This window comes from Lynx canadensis, chromosome A2 (genome assembly GCF_007474595.2).
Source record: "Lynx canadensis isolate LIC74 chromosome A2, mLynCan4.pri.v2, whole genome shotgun sequence".
Taxonomy (NCBI): domain Eukaryota; kingdom Metazoa; phylum Chordata; class Mammalia; order Carnivora; family Felidae; genus Lynx; species Lynx canadensis.
The window spans coordinates 95,148,630-95,163,589 of NC_044304.2; the positions used below are offsets into that span (position 1 = coordinate 95,148,630).

General features: G+C 35.4%; 1 protein-coding gene across 4 annotated transcripts in view; it reads left to right on the forward strand.

Annotated features, from left to right (window-relative positions):
- Positions 1-14,960, forward strand: part of ANKIB1 (ankyrin repeat and IBR domain containing 1) — a 148,672-nt gene that overhangs the window by 57,731 nt on the left and 75,981 nt on the right. For all 4 annotated transcript variants that reach the window (XM_030307944.1, XM_030307945.1, XM_030307942.1 and 1 more), the window contains exon 3: positions 8,013-8,313. In XM_030307944.1, coding sequence (XP_030163804.1) covers positions 8,013-8,313 — 301 coding nt within the window. The remainder of the gene's footprint in view (positions 1-8,012; positions 8,314-14,960) is intronic.

The following is a 14,960-nucleotide window of genomic DNA, read 5'->3' on the forward strand; positions in this document are numbered from 1 at the left end:
TCTTGTTTGGAATTTTATGTTTTTCCTTCCCAAACTGGGTTTTCTCTCTGTTAATGACACTAGTATATTGTGCTGATATGATAATAGCAAATGTATTGAGTGCTTACTATTTTCTAGGCACTATTAACAGTGTCTCCATGCATTATCTCATTTAATCTTTATTACACCTCTGTGAAGTAGTTTGCTGTCTGTATTTTAGAGGTGAGAAAACAGGAACAGAAAGATTAAGAAACTTGTCAGGTCTCTAGCAGCTTGTAAGTGACAAAGCTAATTGCCTAGGCAAATGACTTGTAGGCTTCAGGCTGTTTAACCATTGTGATAGCCTTTTATCTCTCCAGTTAGATAAACCTATGTGTCAGGGCTACCTAAGCCACTTATTAGCAAGGCAAGTTACTTCATCACTCTGGGCTTTAGTTCCCTTATCTGTAAAATAGATTGCTATTACATACAGCTGTGGGACAATTTAATTAATGTGTTATACGTCTATCATGCTGCCTAGGATACAATATGTATTCAGTAATGTTATTACTTCTCATCTCTGTAACCCTAAATATCTTCAAATCATCCTTGACTTACTCTTCTCCTTTACCTAACCTGCTGCTGATATGAAGTTCACAAAGTCTTATCTCTGGAATTCATTTCTTTCTATTCCCATTGCCCCAAACTTAGCTCACTCTTATCAACTAGTGCTCCCAATATTGAAATTACCTGATTCCTAAATGTTCTTTTTGCAAATCTTTTCTTGTCGTAAACTCGTGGCCAGATTAATCTTGCTCAATTGTATCCTTTTTAATATTTTTCTGTCATGACAAAACTGTAACAATACCCTATTGTCTGCATTATTCTCTTTAGCTTCCAAAGCTCTTTTGACTCTGCCCTCATTCTACCCAATCTCATTACTCTCTAGCATGCTCTCATCATTGGGACTAGTTGATTGACTTCCTTTGTACTCTCTCTCCCCACCTTTAGAAATGCTACCCCCTTCACTTTATTCCTGTCGTTCCTTGATTCTCCAATGTTTTCTTTCTTCTCTAATTCCCTCTCCTTTAAGTCCTAACTTGGTTTCTGCCTTTTTCATTAATTTATCTACAACTACTCTGACCTGCAGTATTTTTTGTTTTCTGAAATTCCTACAACTTAGATTTTAAACCATCTTATTATTAAACTCATTTTCTCCACTTCATTTTAAAGATTGTAAATACAGTGCTAGACACTTGGTAATGTTCTCAGTAGATTAGCTATTGAATGCTTAATCTATTAAAGCTTTCTTTTTTTGAAGTTAAATATTTATATTGAGATTACAGAACTGTTGTATTGCATTAGCTTCCTAACATTGAACACTACAATAATATTTAGTATCAAGTCTTGTTACATGATTAATTAAAACTTGCTTGGAATACTAAGCTAAAATATATTTACATATTATTACTAAAATAATGTGTATATTTTAACATAAAAAACAAGTAGCAAAATGTTTTTTAACCGTTTATAGTGTAATTTACAAATATACGTTCTAAAATTGGAAAACACTATTAAGAAAATTATCTAATGTAGTAATTCTTAAGTGTGTTCTGAGGACTCCTGGATCTTGAGACTCTTAGGAGGTACATGTGGTCAAATCTATTTTTGTACTAATGCTAAAGTGTTATTTGCCCTTTTCACCGTGTTGACGTTTGCAGTGAAAGCGCAAAAACTAGAGGCTAAAACTGCTGATGCCTGTAGATGAATTAAAACAGTGGCACCCAACCTTAACTAGCAATCATTGTATTCATTACTGCTAGCCACTTGCTGTTTTTAGAAAAGAAAGGCCAAGCATTTCCCTTAGAAGTGTCCTTGATGAAGCAGTAAAAATTATTATTTTTAATTAATCTCCATCCTTCAGTACACATCTTAATATTCCATGTGGCAGATGGGAAGAGTGCCTGAAGCAGCTCTGCGTACTGAAGTATCATGATAGCTTTGAATAAGAACACTTGTACTGTTGTTTGAGTTGCAAGCTGCAACCACAGCTTTTTTCATGAAACGCTATTTTAAACTAACCACAACAAAAATGATGGTTATTCAGACTGAGATACTTGGTTCACATTTTCTTGAAAATGAATTATGTGAGCCTATCAGTTCAAAGAGAAGCTGACAGTATTTGTTGAAAATTATAAAATTTGAGCTTTCAGGTGAATATTCAAATTTAAAAAACTTGTATCACTGTCTTTAGCTTGGCAGCTTCCCAGTACTTAAAGACTTTTATTATAAGATTGGCAGTGTGATAATGTGATTTTCCTTAGTATTGTATGGTGAAAAGTGACAATATCTAGAAGATCTGTATAACTCAGTGAATCAGTATTTTTCAAAAGATAGTATATGATTTTTTTAAATTATGCATGGGTAAAAGATTTATTCAAAGTGCAAGGTAGACCAATAACTTTTAATGTAACAGAGTACAAAAAGTCATTGATATGATTTCAGGTTTTACATTACAAATAACCTAAGAAGTGGCCACTTGTTAAATTTCTGGTATTGTATCAAATATGAAGATTCACGTTATCTGAAAAGGCATTTAGAATACTACTTTTCTAACTATATAAAGGCTAGATTTTCTTCATATGCTTTGAACCAAAGTAACGTATCACAACAGATAGAATACTATGAGTTTGTCTTCTGTTAGCTAGACATTAAAAAAAATTTATAAACATGTAAAACAATGCCATTCCTCTTGCTTAATTTTTTAAATATTTTTTTTTCATTTTAGGATGTTAAGAATGTTTACTGTGTAATGGTTTTTTATGAATAAATATTTTTAAATATCTTTCTTTTTTTTTTTAATTTTTAAATATTTATTTATTTTGAGAGAGAGAGCGAGAGAGAGAATCCCAAACAGGCTTAGCGCTGTCAGCGTGGAGCCAAATGCATGGCTTGATCCCATGAACTGTGAGATTGTGACCTGAGCTGAAATTAAGAGTCCAGCGCTTGACACTTGGGCATCTGGGTGGCTCAGTCATTAAGCATCTGACCTCATTTCAGGTCATGGTATCACAGTTCGTGAGTTCCAGTCCCACATCAGGTGAGCACAAGCCCTACTTCGGGTAAAGCACAAGCCCTGCTTCTCTCTCTGTCTCTGTCTCTTTCTTTCTCTACCACTCTCTGCCCTTTGTGGGACTGCCCCTCATGGGATTCTGTCTCTCTGCCCCTTGCTCACTTGTGCCCTCTCTCTCTCTCTCTCTCAAAAAAAAAGAAAAAAAGTTAGACACTCAACCAACTGAGCCACCCAGGTGCCCCAAGAAATTATTCTTCTTAGCACTGTCATATAGAATAAAGATAAATAGCATTTACTCATCAATATTAAATAAAATAGCAAGTCTGTTTCAATTATTTGTGGTTAAAAAGCTTCAAATATTTCACTGTATTTAACCTTGTAGACTTTCTGACAAATTGATGGCCATTATTTTCTCATGATGCCTCATTTAATCTGGAGTACCTGTCTGCTGGCTTCAGTATATACCCTAGGCTCAGCTTGGCTAGATTCCTAACCCATAAAATATATATGGATAGACAAAGGTAGATATATTTAGTCAAGGACCTAGCAGCCAGAAAGTAAATAAAGCCTCTATGTGGAATAAGACTTTGGTTTTATCACCATTTCCTTTAGTTTTATGGTACCTGCAACAGCAGGCATAAATTTCCTCTCTTCTTAGGCAGAATAATAAGGTTAAAGAAGGGTAGTTTACAGTTTAGGAGCTCCATATCTCTCTGAACCCAAATTCTCTGTATTTACCTTATACCATACCACATTGCCTTCTTCATGAGAAACTAAATCCATATTCATAAATAGCTACTACTTAATATAGCAAAAAGACTGTTAGACTTTGCAGTCAGTGTGTCAGTGTGTCCTAGTTGGGATATATAACTTTTTAGTTCTATCTTCTGGAAAGTCATGTATAAAATGGGAATTATGCTGTTCCTTAGATTTTAGAGAGTAGCCTCTTTTGCTTCTTTGGAAATAAAAGGGGACTATCTTATGGTGTAAATAAAATCTAAGACCTTTATTAGAACATACAATATCAAGCTTTGAGAATGAAAATAGTTTCTAATTGTTGATTTCTATTTTTTGACTCCTGTATTTTAGGAGTCAAGTTCTTTTAATGAATTAAATGGATTGAAGTTCTCCTCTCCTACCCCTCCTTGCCTGCAAACCCCATAAGGACAGGGACTTAATTTGTGTTCTTCACAATATGCCTAAGTTTTAGAATAATACCTGCCAAGTTACAACTGCTCAATAAATACTTGTTGCATGAAAGAGAAGGTTTAAAAGGAACTGAAGGGAATATATACATGTTAGCGACTGGAAGAATAAGAATGTTAATGGCAAGAAATTGAGGCCCTGGCAGGGCTGACTATTATTTTGGAGGGAGATCAGTTGAATATGAGATGATAGTGGAATATGCAGAAGAAAGGAGCCTATAAAGAGTTAGAATATGGTCTAGAGGTCAGACAAGAAATCAGACAGGATGATAGAGCATTAACAAATATCACAAAAGTAATAATAGAAGCCCTTTAAGAGAACCATGATTCCAGGGCACCTGGGTGGCTCAGTTGGTTAAGCGTTCAGCTCTTGATTTCGGCTCCAGTCATGATCTCACGGTTCCTGAGATCAAGCCCAGTATTGGGCTCCATGGAGCCTGCTTGGGATTCTCTCCTTCTCTCTCTGTCTCCCCTCCTTGCACTATGTCTGTCTCAAAATAAATAAATTAATTAAAAAAAAAAAAAACTGTGATTCCACCACCATTGTCTATCATTTGGGTTCTGATAATACTTTACCATTTCAAAACACATTCACAGAAACCATTGAAAAATAGATGGCTTTGAGAACAGATTTGCTCTCTGAAGGAAGGAGGTTATATGAAGAAGAAAATGGATTCAAGAACTGAATTTGCTTCCAATAAGGGGTTAGGAAGTAGAGCTATCATCATGGGTAAAGAGAAGTGCTAAAAAAATGTTTAAGAAAAATTTGATAAAAATAGAGAGGGAAGCAAAGCATAAGAGACTCTTAAAGACAGAGAACAAAATGAGGGTTACTGGAAGAGAGTTGAGTTGGGATGGGCATTAAGGAAAACACTTGTTGGGATGAGCACTGAGTGTTATATGTAAGTGATGAATTCCTGGGTTCTACTCCTGAAACCAGTATTACACTGTATGATAACTAACTTGAGTTTAAATAAATAAATTTAAAAGAAAAAAGAAAAAAGAGATATTTGAGAAGGACAATGATGATGAATTTAGTTCTTAGGAAATTCCTGGTGATGTGACGAGGGCCATTTCAACGCATTGATAAGATTACAGTCATATTGAAGTGGGGATTCTAAGGCAGGGTCTATATCCTGTTCTTCCTGAAATCCTCAGTACAGTGTCACAGCAGTTTCTTGCTATAATTTTGACAGATGAATTGAATATATATTACTCTTACGATCTAGACTGGTGACACAGCATTGGGGATCTCTCAAGACAGCACCGTAGATCTCTCAAGCCAGCAGTGTAATAGACTGGTCAAGAACATGACATGTAATATAGACTGCCAGGCTCTAATCCCAATTCTGTCATTTTTAAGCTATGTGATCTTGGGCAAGTTACATAATAAATAGCTCATTAACAACTAATACATGGTTCATATCTTCTGACTAGGTAAATCTACTTCTGAAAATTTATCCTAAAGGAAATTACTTATAAGAAATAAATATCTATAGGAACAATGACATTCAACACAGTGTTACTTTAAATAGAAAAACTTTGGCATCACTTAAATGTCTGGTTATAGGAGAAATGGGAAACATAAATCTTAGTATTCTATACAATAAAAAATTATGAAGTCTAGCTATGAATGTTTATACCTCAAACTAGTGCTCGCTTTGGCAGCACATATACTATACCTCAAACTAGAAGAGAATACAGAATTCTTTAAAAAAATCTTTTTTTAGGTTTATTTTTGAGAGAGACAGAGCACAAGTGGGGGAAGGGTAGAGACAGAGGGAGACACAGAGTCTGAAGCAGGCTCCAGGCTGTAAGCTGTCGGCACAGAGCCTGATGAGGGGCTTGAACCCACAAACTGTGAGATAATGACCTGAGCCAAAGTCGGATGCCACCAACTGAGCCACCCAGGTGCCCCAAGTATACAGAATAATTCTAACAGTTGTTTTAGGGAGGCAGGAACATGGGTAGTTTTGTTTGTATATATGACCATAATATTGCTTATAAGTTTAAAAAAAAAAAAGGAAAACATAACAATATTTTCCCCATGTCAACAATTGATGATAATATGTATTTATAATGGTTGAATTATATAGTGTGATTCTAGTGGATAACTAAAATTAAAATGATATTCTAAAAGTATATTCAAAATTAAAACCTTTTCTAAGAAGCATTTAATTCACAACAAAAAATTCATTTCTTAAAAATTTATTTAGAAAATAAAATTCAGATTCTGTAGGTTCTGTGTAAGCCACATTTTATCTAGCCTTTCCTATCCCCATTTATAGTTTTAGCACAGAATGTTTATAGAGGTGTGGTACTATGTCTAATAAATTTAAGAACCTTTCCTGAGTAAATACGTATAAAGAAGCTATTTTAATATTTTAACTTCAGAATAATAAACTTTTTTGTTTGATTAATCAGAGTCTGGCAGATTGGATATGAGAACATTTACAAAATGGTCTGTCTCTTCTCTATATTGGGGAGGACCTAGAGATTTTTAATAAGAGAAAGAGATCTCTCTGTATCAACTGACCTCCTTCCAACCTGCATTAAATTTTCCGTGTTGATGAGGACCTGAGGTCTCCTGAATAAACTGAAAGAGAGACTAAATGATATATAGGACCTCTTCTTACTCAGCCTTTTTCTCATAAGAGCTTCCCAGCTTGGCTAACTCATTCAAATTGAAGAGTCCATCCTAGTTCCTTCATGGTCAGTTTTTTCTATCAGACCCATATGTCTAAGCTGAAACTAACCTAAAAGCAACCCAACTGTAACTAGGGGTTAGAGTTTGGCTCTGCTACCCTCCCATTGCTATTCTAGACTTGGGCATAGAAATGCAAATGATATCAGCCCTCCACAGTAAATGTAGGCATTCATCATCAGTTATGGGACTTATATGCCCATTTCATAATGTATTTGTGTGTTTTCTCTTATAGGCTGACTATATTGCAGCTGTTTTTCCCACCCTATTTTCCAATATCCTATTATAGCCACTAAATTGGCTCAATTATTAATCCTATGATCCTAGTACAAAGATGTATCAGGGAAATAGGCATAACTGTCAGGTCTAGGTTTGGCATTAGTTAAGGGAGCTCACCTAGACCTGTCATTGGTAAAGGCTATCACTGTGGAATTAGATCTTGGTCTTCTAGGACTAACCACAACTTATTCTCCTCAAACAGTATTACACTGCACAAATATATATCTTATTCTTTCAAAGGCTAGCCAATGACTATCAAGTAGAAAAATTTTTCCTAGGTCTAAAAATTAGACTTATGCACTACTCGCTGTACTTATATTCATTGCCACCATCCTTACTAAGTAAAGATGTACCTGAGAGAAATAGGGAAGAATAATAAAGAAAAAAAAGTTGCTGTGAAATGTGTAAGAATGTACCCTAAAGCATCTATGTAATTGACATATTAGTCTATACATGGCCCTTTCTGTTGCTTTCTTTCCTCCTGCCCTTCCTTTTTTCTTGTCTTCCCTTTTTTCTTCACTTCTTCATTTTTCGTTCCTTTTCCTCTTCCTATCCCTCTTCTTTTATTAGCCAATACCATAAAGATATTCAGCTTGCTTTCTTTTAGTATTTTGTTCTAGAATGGAGTTTTTATAACTGTAAGAATTAGTCATTTAGCTTATTGTAAAACAGTACTTCAATAGACATTTTATTAACATCTTAGGAATAGAGTTTATCTTTTAAATTTATCTTCTGTGTGTTCTTATTTCAAGATAGAAAGAAACTGGTTTTCATTTTTTCTTTACCATTTTAGGACTTTTCTTTTTGGTAGAGATGGAAATCCAAATAAACGGAATGTGCACAATGAAACATCTATGCATTTGTTGTGTATGGGACCTCAAATTATGATATCTGAAGGAGCCCTTCATCCTCGCTTAGCACGCCCGGCAGAAGATGATTTCAGAAGAGCAGATTGTCTGCAGATGATCTTAAGATGGAAAGGAGCAAAACTTGACCAAGGCGAATATGAGAGAGCAGCTATTGATGCTGTTGATAACAAAAAAAACACACCCCTACACTATGCTGCTGCCTCAGGGATGAAAACCTGTGTAGAGGTAAAACTTTGTTTTCTAATACTCTAAAAGTTGTGTATTTGGTAATACGTAATAATCAGAGCTTGTTTTGCTTAACAGTTACTTTAACTAGTCCTTTTTGTCTGCTTTGTGGTTCTACAAGAATCTGGACCCATTTTAAATAAACTCATTCCCTTATTTTAGGGAAAGATTAAAAACAAATCCATAAACAAGTCTACCTTGGGAATAAAATGGAATCAAGAGCAGTTAAAAATTGGCTAACATCCCAAAAGATAACAGTCATCAATTAAACCCTGTCACTGAGAGCAACGGCTTTAGTAGAGATATGTTCTACTTTTGCGTTGATTTTTAGAAACCAGTTTATACATATTAGATGTGGCACATCTTAGCAAGTGTCACTTACAGCTGTATTATCTAGAATTGATCAGTTCCCTAAGCAAGGGATAAATATTAATGAATATATTTATTTCAGTCTTTTAAAAAAACATTTGTAATTTATTTTTTTATTTTTTAAATGTTTATTTTGGGGGGTGTGCAGTATGTAAGCTGGGGAGGAGCAGAGAGAATCCCCCTCTCTCAAGCAGGCTCTGTGCCCCAAAACATTTGTAATTTAGAATGTGCTGATTTTCTGTTTAATCTTCATTAATGTTAATGTGCTCCTGAAGACTATGTTGCATTTGAATTTTTCCATATATATATTTCATATATAACAACAGGCTTAGGTAAAATCAGCCATATAATACAGAATCTTAGCTAAGAAATCATTACTCTTTACAGTATCATCACTACTATACATACAACAGAATGGGTTTTTCTCAGCTACATTCATGTCAATCTGTACATAACTCATAAAAGTTCTTTTGTAGATATATTCAAGTGTGAGTGGGGATCATTATAGATTGGATCACAGAATATCTATGTTACCAAAAATGTAGATCTTTGATGGAAAAGCAATGATCCTAATCAGACTGAAATACATATCTGGGGGGCGCCTGGGTGGCGCAGTCAGTTAAGCGTCCGACTTCAGCCAGGTCACGATCTCGCGGTCCGTGAGTTCGAGCACTGCATCAGGCTCTGGGCTGATGGCTCAGAGCCTGGAGCCTGTTTCCGATTCTGTATCTCCCTCTCTCTCTGCCTCTCCCCCGTTCATGCTCTGTCTCTCTCTGTCCCAAAAATAAATAAACGTTGGAAAAAAAAAAAAAAAAGAAATACATATCAAAATTTAGTGTTTCTTTAAATATATATATATATTTGTATATATATAAGTATGTAAGTATATACTTACATATATAAATATATATATTTAAATAGATATAAATATAAATATATAAAATATAAATATATATAAATTTGTATATTTAAATATATATTCGTATCTATTTAAATATGTATTTTTATATACACTTTATATACTTCTGATCTTGTGTTTTATTTATTGGTATTATTTGTGATACCGGTTAATTTTTTAGAATCTTTGGGGCGCCTTGGTTTAGTTGGTTAAGCATCTGACTCTTTTTTTTTTTTTTTTTAATTTTTTTCAACGTTTTTTTTTATTTATTTTTGGGACAGAGAGAGAGCATGAACAGGGGAGGGGCAGAGAGAGAGGGAGACACAGAATCGGAAACAGGCTCCAAGCTCCGAGCCATCAGCCCAGAGCCCGACGCGGGGCTCGAACTCACGGACCGCGAGATCGTGACCTGGCTGAAGTCGGACGCCCAACCGACCGCGCCACCCAGGCGCCCCTAGCATCTGACTCTTGATTTCAGCTCAGGTCATCATCTCACGGTTCATGAGGTTGAGCCCAGCACTGGGCTCCATGCTGACAGCACAGAGGCTGCTTGGGGTTCTCTCTTTCCCTCTTTCTCTCTGCCCCTTCCCCACTCACACTCTCTCTCAAAACAAACAAACAAACAAACTTAAAAAAAATCTTTTAGTTAGGAGTGCTGGGTGGCTCAGTCGGTTAAGCATCTGACTTTGGCTCAGGTCATGATCTCCCAGCTTGTGGGTTTGAGCCCCACATCGGATTCTATGGTGACAGCTTGGAGCTTGGAGCCTTCTTTGAATTCTGTATGTGTGTGTGTGTGTGTGTGTGTGTGTGTGTGTGTGTGTGTGTCTCTCTCTGAAAAATAAAACATTTAAAAACATCAAAAATAAATATAAATAAATAAATCAATAAATCTTTTAGAATCTTTGCTATTTTGTCTCTTAAGATTGTGTCACCTTTGCCCACTAGCAAGTTAGTGACAGTCATTTAACCTGAGACTATTTTTTTAAGCAGTGCTTTCTAACACTGATTTATAGCGTGGTGGAAGGATGTCCTAGGATTTGGGGATGGTGGTGCTATCAGTAGAATTCCTGAGACTTGACTTTTTTTTAGTTTATTTAATTTATTTTGAGACAGAGAGCAGAGAGAGAAGAGATAGAGAATCCCAAGCAGCTCCACACTTTCCACGCAGAGCGCAACATGGGACTCAAACCCACGAACTGTGAGATCATGGCCTGAGCCAAAACCAAGAGTGTGATGCTTAACTAACTGAGCCATGCAGGTGCCCTGAATTCCTTTTTATACAAACCTTTTTGACTTTTTATACAAACCTTTTTGTGTATTGTTCTGTGCCCACCTCCTATGAAAGAATCTCTGCTATAGTGACTCATCATTATTGATGAGATTGCATATTTCTCAAGTGGGTTAGAGTAGATAATAGCATATTCTTGATAGTAGTAATAATTCTCTTATTTTGCTGCTTTAATATCTTGCCTCCAAAAATTCCCTAGAAGCATTGCTTTAGTACTTGTTGATTTTGAAGTATGTTTACAATGACATGCTTATTAAATTGTTCTCCAAAATTGAGTACAGTGTTTTTACCAGTTTTATTTTTTGCTCAGTGAAGGAGATTAGTGCTAGGTTTATTCTGGATTAACAGGCCTGATGATTTGCTTTGTGTGAATGAATGTGTGTGTATGTTTCAACTGTTTGATCTGTCAGCAAATCACATTCATAAACCACACCGTTTGGGGACTATTTTCATTTTTCTGTATTCAGAGGAACTCTTTGCCCAAATGTAAAAATCCAAAAAGAGTCCTATAAATACCTTGGTTGTATTTATTCTTGTTTTCCTCAACATCCAGCGTATCATTTTACCTATATAAAGTTATCTTTAATCTTGTATATATACATGAGTGTACACTTGTCCGGCCTTAGGCCTTGAATGACTTTTGGTAATGCTTACTACTAATTAAACTAGAAGAGTTTCCATGGGAAGTGTAATTAATTTCCAGATGTCTTACTGTGTTTTCTAATAATACTAGTACATAAAACAAATACATTGAAATAAAGAACCTAATAACAATACTTCTTACAGTATTAGTCTATAGTTATCTTCATGTAGTATCATACTCCTTGAGTTAAAAGAGTGTTATCAGGTATTAATTTTTTTGTAAAGCTAAAGGACTTAGTCTTCACAGTGATTATCTGTAGTACCTTGAGTGGGTCACTAAATCTCTTTGAGGTTATCAGTTCCAACCATCCAGGAGCAAATTATCACCATTACCTCAAAAGACCCCTTTTAGCACTAATTTTCTGTTGATCTTTGATTGCTATAAAATAGACCCCATTTTCAGTGTATAGCCTTTAAGGCTAAATTGATTATTTGATTGCGTAGTTAAGGCCAAGCTTTTTTTTTTTTTTTTTTTTTACTCATTTCTATGAAAATATACCTTCTCTAATTCTTTAAAATGTTTTTCTATGTTTATTTAAAGACAGAGTTGATGAACTCATCAGGTGATAATTTCTTATGTACATTTAATAATTAAAAAGGTTCGTTTTTCTTTATGTTTTTTTTGGCTCATTATTTCAAACCATAAAAATGAAAGATTAACTTTAAAACTTACCCTTCTCCTTGTAATAATTGTGTTGCATAGTAAGCTAAAGGTACAAAACACACACACACGCAACATAACATAAGAAAAAACTCTTAATCATAGAGTTCTTCTGGGAACTTCCAAGTGTGGCGGTATCAGTGGCTCTATATAAGATACCGCAACCGACGGGGCGCCTGGGTGGCGCAGTCGGTTAAGCGTCCGACTTCAGCCAGGTCACGATCTCGCGGTCCGTGAGTTCGAGCCCCGCGTCGGGCTCTGGGTTGATGGCTCAGAGCCTGGAGCCTGTTTCTGATTCTGTGTCTCCCTCTCTCTCTGCCTCTCCCCCGTTCATGCTCTGTCTCTTTCTGTCCCAAAAATAAATAAACGTTGAAAAAAAAAAAAAAATTAAAAAAAAAAAAAAAAAGATACCGCAACCGAGTGTGTAGTTCTCCTGCTATACTGCTGCTGAGTTGACTTCCTTATATTGACATTCCAAGAGTCTGTCAAATTCAACATTTCAAAAACTGTACTTAGTCGTTTCTACCCTCTAGCTCCTCCTCATGACTGCCTTCTATTAGTGATGCCATCATTATCCCTATATCTAATCTTGATACCTGAATTTACCTTGGACTGGTTTTTGGTTTTGTTTTTGTTTTTTTGCATCAAACTCATGCCACTCATTTGCAGAATAGAGCTCTTCCTTTACTCTTTTGGCCAGCCTCCTTTTTAATCTCTGTTGACTACTCTGTAACCAGGTGCTTATATTGAATCCTCACTTTGGTGTATTTATCAAAACTTCGTTAAGTAGGAAAATCTGGAGTTTCACAAATGATTCAAACTCATTTAGGAGATAAAAGTAACACAAAGAGGAGTGGGCTGCAATTGTTTGAAAGTTGAAAATGCTTGTATGTTAAACATATATAAGGACAAATGATAAATGAAGCCCCTCTAATTCTAATTTTTTTATATTTCAAAGAATTTTTCCAGGGGTCAGCAAACTTTTTTTCTGTGAAAGCCAAATAGTAAATATTTTAGGCAACTGCTCAACTCAGCCATTGTAGCCTGAAAGCAGCCATAGACAATATGTAAACAAATGAGCATGGCAGTGTTCGGTAAAACTTTGTTTATGGACACTCCCACTTTCTTATGATTTCCACATATAATGAAATATTCTTTTGATTTTTCATTCAACCATTTAAAAATGTAAGAACAGTTTCTAGTTCATGAACTGTATAGGAACAGACAACAGGCTGAATTTGGCTCACAGACGGTTTTGCCTTTGACCCCTGTATTCACAGATTTGGAAAAGGGAAGCAAAGATGACTCCACACTTCACAAGCTTATTTTAAATATATAAAATAACACACTTTCAATGTGTAGCAAGTCCTATATGCTTTAATTATACAAATAATTTTTAAAATACTATGTAATGGATACCCAGTACCCAAAAATGGAACTCCAATAAAATATAAATCTTAAAAGAATTTATTTAATACAGTGAATAATGCATTTTTTCTTAGTTGCTGAGTTTTTGTTTTTCTATTTCTTTAGAATAGAGATGGGCTTTGGAGATGAATGATGGGTTAGTTCTATTAGCATGCCCCAATTAAAAGCCCAGTGATCTTTCTCCTCTTGGCAGACTTCCCTAAGAGTCAGCCTAGTCATTAAGCCTCATTTTATTTGTATTAGTGCTTTTCCTGTCATAGTCATTCAATAAATGGTTGATGTGCAGAGGTTATTGGTTTTGATAGTGCTCCATTCTTTGTGAAAAGTGTGTTTTTAAATGAGCATTATCTTGGGTATTTCCTGTGCACCCCTGTCCTACTTGCTTATTCAAAGCTTTAAGTATGGATGCTTATTGTTAGATCAAATAGAGGTCACTAGAAAACCAAAGGTGGTAAATCACTTTTCTCTTTACAGCCATAAGGCCTATTTGACACTTTGGCAGCTATCAGAGCATTTCACACTTCATTGGAAAGCCATAAAAACCATTCACAGGTCAGACTGAAGAGTTTTATTTAATTATATTGTGTTTTTTAGCCCCTGGAGTGTTAAAACTCAAAAGAATACAGAAATTGTCGTCCCAGCTCAGCAACTGAGTAACTGCCTATCTGAGCCTCAGTTTTCTAATATTAATCAAGAAAATTGTGATCTCATTTCTACCTCCAAAATGTTTCTATGCTAAGGGCTATATTAATTATTTGGGCAGTAAATATTAAAGGCATTGAAGAGAAAGACCATTTTAATTTTACTTATCCTGGAAGAATTCATGGGTAGTAGTATAATTTGAGTGGGTAAGATATTAGTATTTGGAGGATACTTAAAAGTGTGCCCCTTGGACCTGTAGCATCAGCTATTACTGGGAGCTTGTTATAAATACAAAATCTTGGCCCCACCAGGCCTCCACATTTCCAAATCAGAATCTCTCGGGGTAAACTCCAAGAATATTTTAAGCAAGTTCTGCTGGTTATTTGTTTACATGTCAGAGTTTGAGAAGCACTGTTCCAGGTCTCAGACATATGCAGATTAAAGCATTTTGCAGAAGAATGATAAGACAGATGACTTAAAATAAAGATAGAGGCCATACCAAGTAGAAAATACTAAATGCCAAGGCCAAGAATTTGAGATTTCTAGAAAGTTGAGCCACTGAAAATTTTTTATCAGAGAAGTGCTATTATGAAAAGCAAATATGGTTAAGATTAGCCTAATGGTTGTTGTGTAGAATAGATTTGAATGGGATACTTGTAAAGCAGTGTTTCTTGATGCCTTGCCACACAAACAGTGGTCCTCAGACTGGCACTGGCGTT